The following is a 19,736-nucleotide window of genomic DNA, read 5'->3' as shown; positions in this document are numbered from 1 at the left end:
CACAAAAAGTTGGACACGACTGAGCAACTTTCACTAAAATCCACAGGCCTAGGTGATTTCCCCTAAAGAGGATGTAGCTCTAGGGACAAGACACATTTGGTAGCTAGCCTTGTTCTCTCATAATGCTGTTTCTGTAGGGCACTTATCAGAGATTATGTATTATCTCCTTTTTTTCTTCTTAAGTTCTTGCTTCCACCAAAAAATTAAACTCCTTAACGGAAAGGTTTAGAATGGAAAAGTGGCATTGAGTGAGTGTTGAACAGACACAGTCTGAATAAGTCATAACCAGAGTGCCTCAGCTAATTTTTTCCTCAGATAACCTCTGGGAAAGTAACCAGGTAATCTGACGGGACTTCCCTGGTGGTTCAGACCGTAAAGAATGCGCCTGCAATATGGACGGCCTGGGTTCAATCCTGAGTGGGGAAAATCCCCTAGGAGTGGGCTGGTGAGAGAGAATTACTACGTTTACCCTCTTCCTATAGGCTCGCGTGTTTTAGTCGCTCCAGCCGTGTCCGACACTATGGATTGCTATCTGCCAGGCTCCTCCGTCTTAAGGATTCTACACACATAAATATCGAAATTAGCTGTCATTCCCTTCTCCAATGGATCTTCCGGATCCAGGGATTGAACCTACGTCTTCTATGTCTAGCTGTGTCTCTACCTTAAACGCCATCTGCGAAATCTTTGGCGCTTTATCAAATGAAAAACAACCAATAACTTTTCTATTTCATCTGCAAGCTTCTAAACGACTTAGTGCAGAATTATATAAGTAAAACACGCAAAAAAAAAAACACAAAACGCCGTACTTCGAACACAGATTGAAAGAACCAAAATTTTCCTTCATAAATTGTGACAGCTGATGAATTCTAATTTTTAACCTTAGAAAATGTAGCCTCGTTAAAAACGAGGCCTCAAAAAATTGGGTAAAGACTCAGAATTGTTCCTCTCCACGGAAATCTTTAGTAAAAGGCGAAAGATTTATACGATCTGAAGAGAAACCAGAGTATGCTTTCGCAGTTTCGCTTGGAACCTCCCAGAGCAATGTAACACTCTGTACAATTATGGTTGCTCCGCTCCCGCGCGGTTTGGGCACCTTGAGCGGAATTTGCACAGACCGTAGGTTTCTAACAGGTACTGTCCCCTCCAACAGTGGACAAACCCCCGTGGGGCTGGAATTCAAGCGCGTGAAATCGTCTTTTCGTGGTGCACTATGGGTATGCAAATCACAGGCGGCTCCGCCGCTGGGTGACGCCACTCACCGGCCGGGCTGGGCGGCGCTGTGGGCACCTCAGGGCTGCAGCTCTCTCTTTGCGGGTCCCCCAGGAAACCGACGCTTCCTCACCGAGGGTGAGGTTAAAGCCCTGTCATTTCATACCCGCAGACCCCTGCCGTCACCACTCCTTTGGGAGGAAACGGCATCCAACTTATCTGGAAGGATAGTTCCAGTGAATGGGAGGTGGAAACGAGTTCTCGAATAGCCTTTGTGAAGTCGTGGGAGGTGAACATCGAAAGTAATTCAGCCTGTCTGGAGTAGGGTGTGGTGTGTCTGAATGAGGGTGTGCATCTGGCCATTAGCTGTCTTGAGAGAGCTGGGAAGATGGCAGAGGCTAGATCCAGTTAGGCCTGGAAAGGACTTGGCTTTGATCTTATTATTATCAGCAATGGGGAGCCATGAAATGGTGTTGAAGTTAGAGGGCTGAGTAATGTACAGTGCCACACAGGGTGGTTTGCCCTGCAAACACTGGGACTTGTCCCCAAGACTGGCTGTGGTCAGTGCCCTGGAACTGACTATTCCTGGGGCGGTCCAGCTCCAGTTGGCTGGAATCCTTCAGCTAGTGCCGTATCACGACACCGTTCAGTGTTTTAGGTTTATTCACTAAGCATTTGATCCGAGCACAGACTTTCAACATAGCTAAAAATATCACAAACTACAACAAGAGAGAGCACCTATGAGAAGCCAGGCCATTTCTTACATGAATATTTCATTTACAATCCTAAAAGGAAAAACCAGCAGCCTACAAAATGGACTGTAATCTTCCATTTCACAGATGAAGATGCTGAGGCTCAGAGAGGATGTCTGATTTTTCCAGCTCACTCAGCTGGTAAGTGGAACTGGGGGTGGGGGGTGACGACATCTTTTGCACCGTTACAGCCTGGTGAGCTCTCCTGCTCTACCTCAAAGCTGCTCCATAGTGACCCAAACACCACTGGACCCAAATCCAGGGTCTATCTCTTGGGCATACCGGATGCACCCCCTACCCTTGGTTCCAAGCCAACCACCTTCTCTTTTTTGATTCAGTGTTGATTCAGCTGCAGTAGGTGTCTCCCCTCTCCACTCCTAACGTTAGGTCAGAACATGATTTTCCGGCCTTTGGCTTGGTGGGGTGGGGTGGGGTGTGAGAAGGCAGTGCTCTGGGGGTGGGATTATTCCTGGTGAGTGTGTGCCTGGAACCCAGAGTGTGTATGTGTGTCAGCTGAGACTGAGCCCTGGGATAATTGGAGAAAGGCACTGAAAGACCTCTCCCTCCCATCCATCAGATGAGACTACACCCGGGGGTGTGGCCAGAATCATCCAGACCTCTGTACAATGGGATTGTTCAACCTTTACAAGCAAACAGCTTAAAGATAGCACCTCACTGGTTGCTTGTCAAACTATGGTTTTTCCAGTAGTCATGTACAGATGTGAGAGCTGGACCATAAAGAAGGCTGAGTGCCAAAGAACTGATGCTTTTGTCCGTGGTGTTGGTGAAGACTCTCAAGAGTCCCTTGGTCTGCAAGGACCAGTCAATCCTAAATGAAATCAATCCTGAATATTCATTGGAAGGACTGATGTTGAAGCTAAAGTTCCAATACTTTAGCCATCTGATGTGAAGAGCGGACTCCTTGGAAAAGATACTGATGCGGGGAAAGATTGAGGGCAGAAGTGGGTGACCCAGAATGAGATGGTTGGATGTATCACCAACTCAATGGACAAGAGTTTGAGCAGACTCAGGGAGATAGTGGACAGAGAAGTCTGACATGCTGCAGTCCATGGGGTCGCAGAGTCAGACATGACTGAGCAACTAAACAACAGCAACACAGGCTGCTAGTGCCTCAGTTTCTACAGTGGCCCTGCGGATCCTCTGCTGTCTGGACAAAGATGCCTCTGGGGCGCCATGCTGACTACTTACTTGCACAGGCCTCTGCCTTGGAGATTGGTCTGGGCACAAAACTCCTAAAACACACCCCCATCTCTGTTTCAGTTGGCCACTTTTTTTTTTTTTGGTCACGTCAAGAGGCTTGTGGGATCTTAATTCCCCAACCAGGGATCAAACCCAGGCCCCTGGCAATGAGAGCACTGGGTCTTCACCACAGGACCACCAGAGAATTCCCTTGGCCACTTCATTCATCTGCTCCCACTTCACCTCTCACCTGTTGCCTGACTGTGTCCCTCTGTCCATCCCCCCAGGCTGCTGAAACAGGAGCTGGCCGATGAATCTGGAGAGGAACGCCAGGCTGGATTATGATGGCTCTGAAAGCTGCACAGTAGGGTTTTGACACCAAAAACATTTGGAGCATTTTGTGTACTGAGCACTTCAGCCAGACCATGTTACCAAGTATGTGACCAATGCATTTGCCGCACATCATCTTCACTTGTCAGGCGAATAAACACACGGAGGACTAGAGGGCTAGGACCTCAGGCCCTGACACTTGTGTGTGCAAACTCACAGCTATACAAACACAAAGCACCAACCTCAATTGAGATGAGTTCACATAGAATATATTTCACTCTTTTAAAAATAAAACTTTCAGCATAGCTAACATCCAAACTACAAAAATAAACATCTCCATATAAATAATTTATGTGGTGAGAGATTGGCGGGGATACAGAGCGCCTCCTCAGGGGTCACCAAGCAGCGGGGACCAGGCCCAGCAAAGGGTGCTAACGATCCCTGAGGCTTGGTCTGCTGGGGGCAGCAGTGTCGGGGGGAAGGGGGGTCTGGGCTGCACTGCAGCCTTAAGTGCTGGCTTTTACCCCACCCAGACACAGGCCCAGGCCCATGCCCAGAGCCGGGCATGCAAGGCTGCTCACGGCCTAGACAGTGGCGGCTTTGTGTGGATTTCGGGGAGGTCTCCGATGGCCCCATCAGGGGAGGGAATGAGGTGGCAGCAGCAGCAGGGCTCCCCAGGAGTCCGCCCTGTCTTCAGCAATGCCCCACTGCTTCCCAATGACTTCATGTGGCCTGAATGGGGTCTCCATGCTTTGGCTGCTCTTTCACCCCGTGGCTGGACACAGTCCCCTAGGCCCGAGGTTGCTGGGGCCATTGGCAGCTGGTGTGGCAGCAGGCGACCAAGTAGGCTCCTCAGAGGCTGGGTGGATGTAGGCACCAGGCAGTGGGGGTGGGTGGAGGGCCACAGTCATGGAGGTAGTCACTCTGGCAAAGCTCTGGGGCAGGGTGGAGGGTACCCCCCACCTGAGCCCTCCTCCCTGCGGAGCTGGGGGGCTCAGGACCTCTGCGCTCTCCTTGTACATCTGTACCACCTGGGGGGAAACAGCAGCCCCAGTGAGCCTGGGGGCTACTGGGGACTCAGCCCCCTTCTGCAACTTCCTGGTTGGGAAGCTGGGGTCTTTGGTGGCTTCAGCAGGAGACAAGAGCTAACAAGGGACAGGATGTTGAGACCAGGGGCCAATCCTGCACCTAAAGGCTAAGGTGGGTCTCAAGAAGAAGTTAGGAGGGCTGGAGGGCAGGGACATGATGTCTGGGCAAAAGGGGAGGCTGCTAACTTCAGCTGGTGGTACTTCATGGGGAAGGGGTCCTGTGAGTTGAGCCCTGTCTGTTGGCCACTGAGGGTGTTTTGTTTTGGTTCTATCCCACCCCGCCCCGTGGGCTGGGAGCAGGATGGTGTGGTCACCTCTGGTGGGGGGCCCAGGATGGACAGCAGTACCGGCAGCAGCACGAGCCCATGGAGGAGGCCCAGGAGTGTAAGTATTGTCAGCACCACAAAGAAGTACCTGGGGGTGTTAAAGAGGGGTCAGCCGGGTCAGGTCCTGTATCCAGTGCAGGCCAGCCCTGCCTCCTTGCCCTGAGCCCTCCCCTACCTTACGATGAAGTCAAAGTTGGAGCCAGCAAGCATGAGCAGACCTAGCAACGTGGAGATGGCCCCATCGGTCACTGGAGCAAATGTGCGCTCCAGGGCCCGGGCAGCCCGCAGGTTCCGGCTACCCTGAGCGGTCAGGAAGCCCTGGGGGAACAAAGTGGTCCTGGAGCTGCTCCTTGACCAACCACAGCCAGCTCATCTGTGTCCCCAGGGCTCACCCATGCCTGGCCCACAGGCGGCCAGGTGAACTGAGTTCCTGGGAACTGCGCAAGACCCAAGCACAAGTCCATGTAGGTAACCCTGTATAGATGAGTGAGATGGGCTGTGTGCTTAGCCGCTCAGTTGTGTCTGACTCTTTGGGACTCCATGGACTGTAGTCCACCAGGCTCCTCTGTACATGGGGATTCTCCAGGTAAGAATATTGGAGTGGGTTGCCATGCCTTCCTTCAGGGGATCTTCCCAACCCAGAGATATAACCCAGGTCTCCCACATTGCAGGGAGATTCTTTACCAGCTGAGCCACAAGGGAAACCCAACCTGTTCTAGACATCTCTGTCTCATTCATCTAGCTCAGCTGGTGAATCCTCCTGCAATGCAGGAGACCCAGTTCGATTCCTGGGTTGGGAAGTTTCCCTGGAGAACTGAAGCCACTCCAGTATTCTGGCCTGGAGAATTCTATGGATTGTATAGTCCATGGGGTGGCAAAGAGTTGGACATGACTGAGCGACATTCACTTTCACTTTCTTTCAGACTAGGTTGGCCATCTATACCCTGTCCCATGTTTTGGTAAATAAAGTTTTGTTGAAACCCGGCCACACCCATTCAGCACCTATCATCTATGGCTGCTCTTGTGCTACACTGGTAGAAAGACCATATGGCCTGACAAGCCTAAAATATTACTGATTCTTTTCAGAAAAAGTTTGCTGATGCCTGGTCTAGAAGGATGGATACTTCTCAGGGTGGCATTTCAGAGGCTTTCTGATTCTTTCTGGGTATTTTTCTGCATGCTGACTTGTCCCCCAAGGAGTATGTTGTTCTTATAATCAGAAAAATAAGGATTTTATGGGGGAAGAATGAAGGAAGCTGTTTGTGGGGTCTGGCCAGGTTTGTGTTAGAGCCCCCAACGGTCCACTGCCCCCACCCCACTGCCACCCCTCTTCTGCCGGAGAACACGAAGCTGTGGGAGAGGCCAGCCCACCTGTGATCTGCACCTCTGTGCTGGAAGATCTCGCCTTATGCTTACTGTCACCTAGCTACCACCCCATCTCCCTGATTCACAGTAAATCCATCCAAAATAACTGTTAGTTCTCATTTTCTCACCTGCCATTCTGTCCTCATCCCATTCTGGTCAGGCCTTTGTCTCTCCTCTCTGCTGAAATGGCTATTTATTTATTTACTTGTTTATTATCTCTACACTCTTGAAGGTAAAGTGAGTGAGTGAAGTCGCTCAGTCATGTCCGATTCTTAGCGACCCCATGGACGTCCGTGGGATTTTCCAGGCAAAAGTACTGGAGTGGGGTGCCATTGCCTTCTTGAAGGTAAAGTGTGTATGTATTGCTCTCATCTCCCCAGTACTGAGCACACACTGTTTGTTGAAAATGGAATCAGCTGGCCCGCCCCCTCCTAGTGCCTGTGCTCACCAGAGCCACGTGGACGGTGAACTCGACACCGATGCCTATGGAGGCCACAAGAATCACCACCGGGATGGCACTCAGCTTGATGCCCAGGAAACCCATGATGCCAAAGAGCTCCACAGTCATCATCGCCAGGACCAGTACCTGGGGAGGGCAGGGCTCACCCAGGGCTCCTGGGCGGGGCAGGTGGGGGAGCTATGGGTCCCTCTAGCCCCACTCCTGCAAGACTCACTATGAGCGCAGCCGTCCAGGGGTTGAGCAGCAGCAGGGCACAGACGAGGAAAGTACACAGCAGCAGGATGCAGACTGCCAGCAGGAAGCAGCGGCGCAGGCCCAGGTACTGCTCCCAGAAGAGGAAGGGGGAGCCGCTGGGGTAGGCATGCACCCCGGCCTGGCTGGCCTCAGCACACGCTGCCCGGGCCCCCTCAATGGCCTCCACGAAGTCTGCAGTCTTCTGGAGGCCGCGCAGGAGGAAGGGGAACTGGGCAAACTCCAAGGGCTGGGCCGCCGGGACTGTGGAGGGAGGGGTCGGAGGGGTGGCCGGTGAGCTCGGGCAGCAGTGGGCAGGGCTTCAGGGGAGGGCCTGTGTGGGCCTGGGCCCAGGCAGTTCGGGCTCCCCCGGGACTCACTGCGAAGATTCTCCCCCGTGGTGTCATACTTGTCATGCAGCCACTCAGGAGGTGGGGGATAGAAGTTGGCCTGTGAGGCTGCCAGACCCAGGGGGTCACTGCTCACCCACACGGTCAGCCCCATGTAGAAGAGCTCGGGTGGGATCAGCCCTTCCTTGTCCACCAGCTTCTTGGTGGTCAGCTGCAGAGGCAGAGGGGGTTAAGGCTGGGCCCACGGGGCCTGGAGCCCCTCTGTGCTCCCCTGCCCTCCAGTCCTCTTCCAACCTGGCTGAAATCTAGAGGCTCCTGGGCATCCCCGGTCTGGACGAGCAGCTTGTATGCCAGGGCCCCATCCTCAGAGCCATTGCGGTATGAGTGGCGGGTGATGCGCCCAGAAGCCCAGTCCTGGTCAAATGCAGCCTGGATTCCTGGCAGAGGACGGGGAAGGGGTCAAGTTGCCCTGTGGGCTCTGGGGGATCCTGCCGGCCGCACCCTCCCTGCCCGCCTCCTCGCCTCTCACCCTGTAGCCAGCTGCGGTAGTAGTGCAGCCAGGTGCGGGGTGCCTGGGTGGCCGGTGGGGGCAGCACGGCCTTGAGGGAACTGAAGCGCTGGTGCAGATCAAAGAGGGCGCGTTGGGAGTGGGCGTAGTCAAAGCCACCCTGTGTCACCAGAGCCACCTCATACAGAGAGAAGTACCTGAGCTGGGCGCTCAGGAAGGCATGCTCCTTGGTGCCGCGCGGCACCACATCAGTCAGGGCCAGACCGTCCTGCACCAAGGTCGCTCCATAGAGGCTCAGGCCCAGGAGAGCCCCAAAAAGTACCAGTACTACAGCCTGTGGGGAAAGGCGACTAAGCTGGAGGCCCAGAGACATCTAAGAAGTCTGTGCCGCGTCCCGCCTCAAGCTGCCCGGGCCTGGAGGCTTACCTTGGTGTGGGACTGGAGCAACAAGGGTGCAAACTGAGAGCGGGCGAAATGGGCAAGATTCCAGCGGGCACAGGGCAGGGACTTGCAGGCTGCCTTCTGCCCTGTCCCCTCCTCCTGCCCTAGAAGGTCCCGTGTGGACCCTCCTGGGCTGAAGAGCTCAGAGCCCAAAGGGTCAGAAGGTGGCGGCACCAGCTGGGCTTGGGGTGGCAAGATGGTGACCACATGTTGGCTGCTGGCTTCACAGTGGGCAAAGGCTTGAACCGTGGCAGTCAGGTGGGCAACACCCACTGGTACCGTCCCATTCCCCAGCTCCTGGGGCAGAATCTGAATCACCCGAGCAGAGCAGGGGCTGGAAGAGGCAGAGAGGGGGCGGGGGTCTGGAAATGGTGCCAAGGGGACAGGACGGGATGGGGCTCAGGAGGGACGGCCCGGTGGGACACGGGTACCTAGAGAAGCAGCAGAGCACATCCAGGCGCCGGCAGTGGCGCCGCCGCAGGTCCAGGCTGAGGACCGCTGGGAAGACAAGCATCACGGCTGCAAAGTTGCAGCCCACCACTATGGCTGCCTGCGGGGTGGACAGGAGGGGCACAAAACCTGGATGAAGCCCACTAGGCTCCATGCCCACCCGAGCCTGGGCCCCGAGCCATGGGTGAGGCCTCACCTGCAAGGAGAAGGCCCGCAGTGCAGGGATGGGAACTAGGGCGGCCATGAAGAAGGCAACCATATTGTTGATGGATGTGAGTGTGACACTGGTGCCTGTGCGTCGCAGACACTCCCCCGTGCGCTCCTGCCAGGACAAGGCCGAGTGAAGGATGGCAGGGGAGGGGCAGGAACCACACAGCAGCTGACGTTTATTGCCCTGTTCTAAGCACTCAAATTACCGATCCTCACCACAACCCTTACCATGCTAACTGTGATCACCCCTGTTTACAGGTGAGGAAGAGAGGCGCAGAGAGGCTTATTACCAGCCCAAGTCGCTTAAACCAAGAGGCTCTGAGGCCCTCAGCAGCACGGCCTGGGATGAACCCAGGCAGGAGGACGAGGCCTCACCTGGAGAGGGCTGCCAGGTGGAGCCTCTGTGAAGGCGTGTGCCAGCAGGAATATGTCGTCCACGCCGATGCCCAGTGCCAAGAAAGGCAGCACCTGGAGGGGCATGGGGGCAGGCAGTTGGAGGATCTGAGCAGCCCGGGCTGTGGGCCCCAAGTCTGCCCGCAGACCTGGCCTACCTGGGTAGTGGCAGCGTTGAAGGCGATGCCCAACAGGGCACAGAGCCCCAGGCCCGAGGCCACTGCCAGGGCCACCAGCAGCACACCAGCGAGGCCCACTGCACCCTGGGACTGGGCACAGTCCCACCGCAGCATTGTCACACAGGCATAGGCTAGCTGTAGGGAGAGAGGGCAGTCTGGGATGGGGGCTCCCAGGTGGGGCTGGTGGTAGGGGGCAAGGCGCCAAGAGGACCCACCATGAGCAGGTAGCCCCCCACCACACGGGCAGCGCTGACTTCAGAGAAGGCGTGCAGGATGTCGTCCAGGGTGGTAGAGGAGAAGGCGTGGATCTGCTGGGATGCGTTCTCGGGCAGGGCCTCCTGGGCCAGCTGGAGAGACAGGGTGGTGTGAGGTGCAGGAGGAAGCAGTGGCCTCGGGTGCTGCACTCGTTGGCTCCACACTGACCTGCACAAAGCGTCGCTGCCAGGCCTGAAGGACCGTGCCGGCCTGCTCCTCGCTCCAGCCGATGTCATGCGTCTGGTAGTCACCTCGGAAGTGCTCGTAGAGCTGGCGGGGGCTCATTAGCAGGAAGGTGCTCTGCAGGGCCTCTGCCCTGGCAGTGGTGTAGGAGAAGCAGGAGTCAGGGCTGGTCTCAACGACCAGGAGGGCATGTGCAAGGGGCATTTGCCAGAGCTGCCTGGCATCAGGGTGTGGCTCCCCATGCCTGGAGCATCCCCTTGGCAACTCCCGGGGGGGCGGTCCTACCTCAGCAGCTGTCCTTGGGGGTCTCTGGCCATGCCTCCCAGCAGCAGCTCCTCCTGCCAGTGCATAAACTTGTGGGAGAAGCCATGGCAGCCCCCACTCAACTCCTGAGCCACGTTGGGAGCCTGGAGCAGGTGGAGAGCAGCTCATTACTCCAGGCCCTACTTGTGGGTAACCAGGTGTCTCTGGGTGGGCACCTCCAGGAACCATGCTTGCCACAGAGCTCTGTGGGCCTGGGGTGTATATACTGTTGTGCTGAGCCTCTAGCCCGCCCTGTAAGCGAACAGCTAGAGCCTGGCAGGGAGGAGGCCACAAGAGGGAGCAGAGGCCTAGAAACAGGCTGCAGGGAGGAGCTGGCTGAACTTTGGTGGTTTTGGGAAAAGGTCCACATTCACAGGGCCGCAAAGACACTCAGGAAACCAGGTATGACACCCATGCTTATCTAATTTGTCTTGTCTCTCTGTACACATGTGTTTTGATGAAGTCCAGCCTTTCTGGGCTTAGAAAAAGCCAAAGGGATTCATATGCTACTTGGGTCCTTAGGAAAGCTGAATGGGAATGGAAAACTCTAGGTGTTGAGTGCAGTGTGGAGAGGGTAACAGTGTCCAGGAAATATGGGGCAGAGCATAGAGCAGTCTGCTGTCTCCAGGAACAGGGGAACACGAGGGGAAAGGGAAGGAAATAACCTTTCCCCAGCAGACCTGACTGGAACCCACCTGCCTGCTGTGATGGTTAGGGGCACTGGGTGGGCAGTGGAGGTCGTCAGGGTGCAGACAGGGCCGCCCCACGTAGGCCTGGCCCACCTGTGCCTTGTCTAGCAGCTCCCGGAAGCCCTCAAGGGAGGCAAAGGGGCCCAGCTCCGCCAGCAGCTGCTCTGGGTCCAGGTTGGTCCACTGGATGTCTGGGCGGCCCCTGCAGGGAGAGCTTGTGGTTGGTGAGGATCAGGGATCAGTGCCCATCCTCCAGACTGCTGCCAGGGGACCCATGGGGTAGCCCACCCCACTTCTAGCTGCTCACTGTCCCTCTCTGTGGAGGCTCAGTCCAGCAGGTTGCTGCAGTGAACTCTGAATGGATGCAGGAGCTGAGACAGAACTCAAGACAGATGGTACTTAACAGAAGGAGAAGACCCACAAAAGCCCCATTTCATTCCCTCTCAAACCGTCTATCCTTGGTTCTCATATATAACCATATAGGTGCCTGCCTGTAACAGGTTTTCTTTCTGGCCTGGGCAGCAGCTGAGTTGACACCTAGCTAACTCTCCCTGGCAAAGTCTCTTTCTGGGGATCTTTTCTTAAAAAAAAAAAAAAAAAAAACAAAGCAACAACAAACTTTTGATTTTATATTGGAATACAGCCAATAACAATGTGATAGTTTCAGGTGGACAAGGGATTCAGCCATACACATACATGTATCCATTCTCCTGGGGATCTTTTTTCTCCTTTGTTCAGATCTTACAGATCTGCGTGTTTTATCTAAATAAGACAGGCCTGCCTTTCCTTCGGAGGTGAAGAGAAGGGGGATGAGGAGAGAGCCCTGAGGCTGCCTGTGCTCTGACCCTGGCCTGGGTGGTAATCAGGCTCTGGTGAGCTTTTGCTCACCATCCCTCCTTTCTGTTGGGGAAGTCCTGGCAGGGGATGAAGCAGGGCCCGGGAGCAGCAGCAGCGGCACTCACGGCAAGTAGGCAGAGCCCCCTTGGAGTTTGGCTCCCTCCCAGAAGCAGTCGAGGGGGGTGAGGATCACGCAGGGAAACAGCTTCTCAATCATCTGCCAGGGACATCCCAGGCCAAACATCAGTCCTGCCCCCGCAGTGCCCCCTACTCCACCCCCACCACCTCCCCTACTGCAGAGAAGGCTCCACCTCTACCCTGTTTCAGAGAACAGTGCAGGAGACTCACCCGCTCAATCATTCCATTTTCAATTAGGGGAACTCCTGACTTGTAGCAGATTTTGTTCAGATCCCAGGACCTGCAATAGCCAGGGGCATGGGACGTCAGTAGAAGAGGGCGACTGCGGCTCCAGCCCTGCTGTGGCACCTCTCGCTCCCAGCTGCTCGGGGGCTCAGCCAGACTCACTTTCCATAGAGGGATACTTGCACTTTACTGGCGGTGAGGGCTGCCTGGAGGTGGAGGTCAAGTGCCTCGGGCGTGAGGACGTTCTCCCCCTCCTGGCGCGGGGTCTGTATCAACATCTGGGAGGTATACGCAGCCTCCTCCCCCAGCTTCTCCTTGGTGTATTCCAGTTCCTGGCTCACCCGGCTGCCCACTGCCAGAGCAGAGAGAGAAAGCTGGGGGGCAAGAGCCTCGGTGGATCCAAGCTCCAGGGAGTGTGGGATCCCAACTCCAGAGACCTCCCAAGACAAGTGGGAAGAACTTCTCCTTGATGGCCACGCTGAGGCCCCAGGCTCCTGGCCCTCGTTTCAGAATCTGGAGTGGAGAGGCCCAGCTGTGTGGCTCTTTGGGACTCTTGTGAGACCTAAGGTTTCAGCATGAACCCAGCTGGCTGTGTTTGGAGCAAATAACTTAAACGTGAGAGATCCACAGGAGCGGGGCCAGGGTGGGGCTTTGGTGTCCCGGTAAGGGGGCCCCCACTCAGTCTGTCTCTGTTCTGGCGGGGAGGACAACGAGGGAGGCTGCTGTTGGAGGGTCTCCTGAAGGAACAGGTCTAGTGCTGGGGCTGGTTCCTATTTCAGGTTGTCCCGGACAGTGGTTTATATCCATACACCTTTCTGCAAACTGCTCTGTAAAGAGGGTGGGTGGCTGGGTGAATGTGTGCCAATAATGGCTCTGTAGTGGCACAGGTGAGGGGGAGGGTCACATGGCCTTTCAGTGTGACGCTGCCAGCATACTGCTTCCTCTCAGGAAATAGCTCCAGGACCCTGGCAGAGGTGGCATCAAAGTGGGCTGGGGGAAGATCCCTTCACCAGTTTCTCAGTCCAGACACAGAGGAGTCCCAGGACCAGGTCTGCCTTCATCTTCTTTATCGAGTCCTGCATTACCCTGGCTGCGGAGGCCAGCTCTGTACCAGAGGCCTGGGGAGGCGGGAGGTTTGCAGGATGCTGTGACCTGACTGTGGTTTGGGGGAGGCAAGGGCTAAGGCCAAACCACCCCGGGGACTTTGTGGACTTGGCCTGGTCTTAGGCCCAGTTCTGCTTTCCCCCATCTGGGGCCTCTTCCTGTAGGTCTCTGCCACCCCTGGGCCCACTGGACTGCTTCTCCAAGACTCCAGTCCCACTTGGGATGATCATACCCTCCCCCCCCATCTCTTTCAAACCCACATAATCCCCTCACTCATGAAAGCCCCAAACCCTTGGTTGTGTTAATCACAGATGCACTCCTTTGCTCATCCCTGCTCCCAGTCACATTCCTGACCCTCCTCACTCATGAACAGTCTCACATAGCCATCCTGCCTTCTCTGCTGTCAATTCCACATACTTCTTTTCTTCCTTTCCTGACTCCCCACTTCTGCAGACCTGTACTGCAGTGTTTATTTCACCGGGCTTAGGCCAGAGCTGCCACAAGGAGGGACAGGAGCGGAGGGCAGAGATAAGCTCCCCACAGTAAGGGAGTTTGCTGGGGGGGCTGAGGTTTGGGAGAAAGAAGCAACCAGACAGAGCTAATGAGAAAGCAAGAGAAAGGGACAGGCATAATTCAAACAGTATCAAAGGACTTCCCTAGTGGTCCAGTGGTTAAGAATCTGCCTTCCAGTACAAGGGACATGGGTTCAGTCCCTGATCCGGGAATTAATAAAACCCCACATGCCTTGAGGCAACTAAGCAAGCACACTTGCCTCAATGGAAGATCCTACATACTGCAATGAAGATTCCGAGTCCTGCAACTAAGAACCGACACAGCCAAATAAATAAATGTTAGAAATAATAAAATACAGCATCAAAGAGAATAAGGAGTCCTCAGAGAAAATGAGGAAGAGAAAGCTACGTTTTGGCTGACAATGATGGTGACGGTTACGAGGACAGATGAATGGGGTGTACTGGGCAGGCCAGAAGAGACAGCAGGTGTCGGGGAGCACAAAGGCTTCCGAACAGACCTGGCTTTGGGTCTTGGCCCTGATGCTTGGGGTACTTAGTCTCTCTGATCTGCAATTTCCTCATCTGAGAAATGGGACAATGCCCACCTTGGTGGATTGAGAATCAATGTGATGGGATTTCCCCGGTGGTCCAGTGGTTAAGAATCTGCCTGTCCATGCAGGGCACATTGGTTTGATCCCTGGTCAAGGAAAATTCCACATGCCAAGGAGCGACTAAGCCCATGTGTCACAACTACTGAGCCCACACCCTAGAGCCCACGCTCTGCACACGAGAAGTCGCTGGAATGAGAAGCCTGCGCACCAAAACTAGAGAGTAGCCCTTGCTCCCTGCAATTACAGAAAGCCTATGTGCAGCAACAAAGACAGAGCGCAGCCAAAAATAAAGACAGACACAGAACCAATATGAGCAAAGTACTTAGGAAGTTGTCCAGTACCCAAGAGGTACAGATATGGAATTATTATTCAATAGTTGCTGGGAGAGAAATGATGTGACAGAAACATGAGAAAGAACCGAAGGAAAGAGACTGTAAGTAAGTGGGGAGAAAGGCAGAACAGGGGAAGGAGACTCAAAATCATCACATCTGTTAAAAACTTTACAAAAGGGATAATATAACTGGTTAGAGCTGGATAGAGTCCATTTTATAGGTAATCCAATAAATGCAACTTACCATCTTTCAACCATATTCAGATAGCATCACTGACTCAGTAGACATGAGTTTGAGCAAACTTCAGGAGATAGTGAAGAAACTTCAGGAGATGCTGCAGTCCATGGGGGTCACAAAGAGTCGGATATGACTGAGCACGTACGATATTGCAATATGTTTTAGGACCCACAGAAATGTTCACAATCTTTGGTCTAGAAATTTCACACGTAAGGACCTATAAGCTTTTGTAGAGACTCAGGCTGTCTCTGTATGAAATGGGAGCCATGGGAGGTTTTAAGCAGATAAGTTGAGATGACCTGGCTTTTTCATCACCTAATATATTCCAGAGCTGAGCTGTGAATGATGAACAGGAGTTGGCCAGGGTAAGAAGCCAGGGAAAGGGGTTCTGGACCAAGTGTGTGCAGGTAACTGTCAGTCAGGGGCTCAGCACTGCTGGGCTCCTAAGAGTGAGGGAGAGACAAAGCTGGGTAAGCAACCTAGAGTGTGCTGCTGCTGCTGCTAAGTTGCTTCAGTCATGTCTGACTCTGTGCGACCCCATAGACGGCAGCCCGCCAGGCTCCCCCGTCCCTGGGATTCTCCAGGCAAGAACACTGGAGAGGGTTGCCATTTCCTTCTCCAGTGCATGAAAGGAAAAGTGAAAGTGAAGTCGCTCAGTCATGTCTGACTCTTAGCGACCCCATGGACTGCAGCCTTCCAGGCTCCTCCGTCCATGGGATTTTCCAGGCGAGAATACTGGAGTGGGTTGCCATTGCCTTCTGCTAGGGGGCTTGAACTTGATTCTAGACTCCCTGGAAGCCAGTAGAGAGTGGTGGAAGGACTCTGTGGGCATGTGTGTGCTAAGCCACTTCAGTTGTGTCTGACTCTTTGTGACCCCATGGACTGTAGCCCACCAGGCTACTTTGTTCATGGGATTCTCCAGGCAAGATACTGGAGTGGGTTGCCATTCTCTCTCGAGGGGATCTTTCCGACCCAGGGATTGAATCCGGGTTTCCGGTATTGGGGTCACCGTAGCACTAAGCACTACGTACTAAGGGAAGCACTAAGAGGAGACTGACTGACTTGGTCAGATCTAGACGCACCACAGGAGGGCGGTGTGGAGGCAGATTTAAAGGTGAGGGGAAAGGGCAGTCCCTTAACAGACCTAGATTTCCTGGGCCATCCCCAGAAAGGCACAGTGATTCAGGGCAGTTGGGCCCCTCCCAGCCTTAGAAGCTGAAATTTGATGAGTCTAAGAAGTCAATCACTTATAATTCCACTGTCTTTGCCAAGTGAAGGATTTAGACGTAGGATGCTATATAGTTCTTGCCAAAATAACCAAATGGGAAGTCCGTGGGGGTGAGCGGTGGGAAGGGGTGGGTAGTAAAATTTTCCTCACTTTCAAAAAAGGTGTGCAAGACAGGCATGACTTCCCTTTTCTACCATGGCAGCAGCCACCTTGGGAGAAAGTGTGATAAACCTGAGGGCAAAAGCCCAACATACAGAAGAAGGCAGAGGAGAAGGACAGAAAGAACCTTTTGCTGATGTCCTTAGGTTGCTGAATTGTCCCTGGTGGAACTTCTCTACTCTCTACTGCTAGACTTCAAGGAGGAAAATAAAAAATCAATTCTCTTCCTTTCTCCCTCTTTCCCTTTCTCTCTCCTTAATGTGGCTAAACACATTCTAAATGATACATTAAGGAGTGTTCTGCCAGGCCTTAGCTAGAGCGACTGCTACAAGGGTGGAAAGAAGGGATCCCTTATGAGAGAGGCTGAGAAGGAAGAATTTTAATTGTTTAGTAACCAATTAACTGAGTAAGAAGAACTGAGACTGACTCTCAAGGTTTCAGCCTTGGGAATCTGAGTGAATTGTGGTTCCACCAACTGATACATGGTTGTCACCTGCCTTCTAGACAGAAGGGCTGTATGTTCCTTATCTTCAGGGACAGCTCCAATTTCAAACCATTTCTATCACTGTTCCTGAAAGTACTCGTTGGACTCTACGTTGTGATTTTTCTTTGCTTTCTTGTTATTTTTTTGGCTAGACCACCTGGTTTGCAAGATCTTAGTTCCCTGACCAAGGACTGAACAGGGCCCTCGGCAGTGAAAGCACAGAATCCTAACCACTGGACCACCAGGGAATTTCCTGGGATTTTTATTTTAGAGAATTTATCTCTGAGTCCTTCACCTTTAACACTGACCAGGAACGAGAAGTCACATTCCAATCTCACCATGGCAAAGCTGGAGAGTCCAGAAATCTCAGAGCTAATGCCATGCTTCTCTCTTTGCTTTCTGTATTAGCCAAACAGGAAAGGAATGGAGAATACCCTTCAGTCCTCATTGCCGAGGGTATTGCTGGAAGAAGCCTCAGAGAAAAGTCCAGGTCAGGATCACTGCTTTCAACTCACCTCCAGCCCCAATAGAGAGCGGAGTGATATTCTAAAACAAAGGAAAAAGACCTAGGAATTGATTCCTGCCCTCTTATATGACCCTCCCACAAAGATCACCAAAAACCCAGTGAGATCAAGCCTGGCCTGTGCTGGAATGCAGGAGAGAGGATGAGGAAACATGGAGGTTCAAGCAGTGTTTAGACTGGGAAGATCTGGGGAATGGAGAAGCAAGAAGGGGTGGGAGACAGCCTCTATTGTGGCAAGAAATCCAAGAGTCATTTGGGACCACCCAGGCAGCAGTGGTGTGGGTGGGGGTAAGTGTCTGTTCGTGTATGCACATGTTTGTCCTGGGGCTGGGGGCAGGCAGGCAGGCACAGAGAAACATCTGCTCTGGACCCCAGGGCTGGCCTGGAGTGTGTATAGATGTGAGAGTCTGCAGAGGGTGGGGGGTAGGGTAGGATGAGGTGTGGGATCCTAACAGGCAGACAGGCTCCGAGAAACATCTGCTCTGGATCCTCAGAAGTGCCAGCATTTAAAATAACTTAGGGGTGTGAGAGTCTAACCTGGCTCTGCCTTTGGGTGTGGGCCAGGGCTGGGGGAGGTTCGGGGGAGCCCACAAATGCAAATTTCCCAGGAAAGAACAGAGAGGAGTTTGACTCTGTTAAAGGGTTATCGTACCAGGCCCCAGGAAAGGAGAGTTATGTCGAAACTATTAATAAGAAATCATTTAAATCTAATGCTTCCCTTAGGAAGTGAAGATCTGGTTCCATTTGACTCCGCTGTTGCCTCAAAGAGCAGATTCTGTGACACTTTTCCACTAAACGCTTGCAGGGGGCCTCTGTGTATGGGACCTCTCCCTAGAGGCCTGCCAGATGATTTATCAGTTCCCCCAGCCTTCTAGTTCTAACACTTCTACTTCTCCTAGTCAGATGTGATCTCTCTCTGTCTTCTCTTATATGACACAACTGTTTTCTGCTTTGTATTATATTGTATATTACATCACAGCATATATTTTACTTTCCTTGCTACTGAAAGATGGGTCTTGTTTTAGTTGTCTTGCAAACACTGCAGCGCAGTCAATACATATAAAAGATTGCCAATAAATGCTAAATAAACACACATACACTCACAGGCTCCATATGTCTGTTCACCGGGCTCCACCATCTGCAGATGTCCGTTTATGGGTGTGAGAGGAGCAGTGCTCCCAGATGCCCAGGCTCTGGCAGGCAGGTGCCCCCTCCACCCAGAGCAAAGCCCACTAGAACTCAATAGCCAGCTTCTCACCCTATTCCTGTCTTGGGCTTACCACATCCAACCAACTACAGCCAGTGCCCACAACTCACCTTCCACCCAGAGCTGTTCTAGGTCTGTCTCAATGATGGCCACGCGGAGACCCAGTGCTAGGGCCCCAAAGGCCAACAGTCCCAGGAAGAGCACTTTGCCACAGTGTCTCTGGATCCCGCAGCCCAAAGAGAAGAGCAGGCCCTGGAAGTAAGCACGGAGCCAGAGCGGAGCCTTCAGGCTCCCAGCTAGGATCTGGGATAGAAAGAGAAGGGTCAGCCAGGCATTACTGCAACCACCCATGAAACCTTTCCCTTTTCTCTTTATTCCATCCTCTGCCAAGCTCTGGCTTCTTGGTTTCTGGATGCAAAACAGGGAGGACGTACACAGACACAGGCCCAAACTTGGAAAAAATTTAACTCCATTCCCTGCCTCCCACCCAATACACACTTGAAGAAGGCATAGATTCGTTTTCTGAGATAGGATACGCACACACACGGGTTCTCAGACAGACAGAGGTCGACATAGACACCCTCTCTCTCACTGGCCAGATGCTGAGGATACACACACACACACACACACACACACACACACACACACAGAGTTTTTCCCAAGATTTAGAGACGTTACACATTGCAGACCCGGTTCCTTCTTCCGCCTTCCCCTCCACTCACCTGGGGTGTTGCAGGTCGAGCTGGGGGTGTGTAGCCCGGGGGCAGCTCCCCGAGAGGTGGCGGCCGAGCCATGCTGGCGGGTATGGGGGGGCATGGGAGCCCCCAACCTGCGTTATCTGGGAGCCCCCATAGACTGGCCTGGTCCGGTGTACCGCTGAGCTACGCGTCGGAATTCAGCGGGGCCGCTAAGACGCGGGTACGGGTGTGCAGTGGTGTCCGCGAGCGTGAGGAGTGCGGCAGTGCGGCTCGGGGCGCAGAGCCGGAGCCGAAGTTGGTCCCGCGTGCAGGAACTAGCCGGGAACGGGAACCGCAGTGCCGAGGAAGCGTCTGCAGTCCCAGAAAAAGGGAGCGGGCTTGGGCTACGCCCTCCCATTGGCTGAGTCTCCCGCAAATTACCCGGAGCCTAGCGGCCGGATCTGCTGCTAGGCAACGGCGCCGCGGGGGGCGGGGCAGGAGACCACCCAGGCAGGGCCACCCTTTGCCTTGCTTCCCCGC

General features: G+C 53.8%; 1 protein-coding gene, 1 long non-coding RNA gene and 1 other non-coding gene across 12 annotated transcripts; 1 reads left to right on the top strand and 2 right to left on the bottom strand.

The window, feature by feature from the left end:
* Positions 1–890: 890 nt before the first annotated feature.
* Positions 891–1,007, bottom strand: LOC139182433 (U5 spliceosomal RNA). The gene has a single exon (XR_011566090.1). It is a non-coding gene; the product is annotated as a U5 spliceosomal RNA (small nuclear RNA).
* Positions 1,008–1,246: 239 nt separating this feature from the next.
* Positions 1,247–3,839, top strand: LOC109556374 (uncharacterized). The gene is made up of 3 exons (XR_002180392.2): positions 1,247–1,347; positions 2,002–2,102; positions 3,449–3,839. It is a non-coding gene; the product is annotated as an uncharacterized lncRNA (long non-coding RNA).
* On the bottom strand, positions 3,739–19,682 carry PTCH2 (patched 2). Of its 10 annotated transcripts, none has more exons than XM_019957597.2 (22): positions 19,242–19,655; positions 18,630–18,822; positions 12,285–12,474; positions 12,108–12,177; positions 11,885–11,976; positions 11,016–11,124; positions 10,216–10,337; positions 9,916–10,063; positions 9,708–9,839; positions 9,472–9,627; positions 9,296–9,388; positions 8,907–9,032; positions 8,692–8,810; positions 8,246–8,594; positions 7,841–8,174; positions 7,606–7,748; positions 7,342–7,522; positions 6,945–7,225; positions 6,719–6,856; positions 5,081–5,223; positions 4,894–4,993; positions 3,739–4,522 (listed from the first exon to the last, which is right to left on the bottom strand). In XM_019957597.2, exons 1-22 carry the CDS (start codon positions 19,311–19,313, stop codon positions 4,256–4,258), a joined length of 3,558 nt encoding a protein of 1,185 aa, XP_019813156.1. In that variant the 5' UTR covers positions 19,314–19,655; the 3' UTR covers positions 3,739–4,255. The 10 variants fall into 10 exon arrangements, with proteins under 10 accessions (XP_019813156.1, XP_019813154.1, XP_019813155.1 ...); XM_019957595.2 differs by having other exon boundaries at positions 10,929–11,124; positions 12,306–12,474; positions 19,242–19,653; XM_019957596.2 differs by having other exon boundaries at positions 10,929–11,124; positions 18,630–18,771; positions 19,242–19,653.
* Between the last annotated feature and the right edge of the window lie 54 nt (positions 19,683–19,736).

Source organism: Bos indicus, chromosome 3 (genome assembly GCF_029378745.1).
Source record: "Bos indicus isolate NIAB-ARS_2022 breed Sahiwal x Tharparkar chromosome 3, NIAB-ARS_B.indTharparkar_mat_pri_1.0, whole genome shotgun sequence".
NCBI classification, from domain to species: Eukaryota; Metazoa; Chordata; class Mammalia; order Artiodactyla; family Bovidae; genus Bos; species Bos indicus.
The sequence above is the reverse complement of the archived record's forward strand: the minus strand, read 5'-3'. Positions and strand labels throughout refer to the sequence as shown.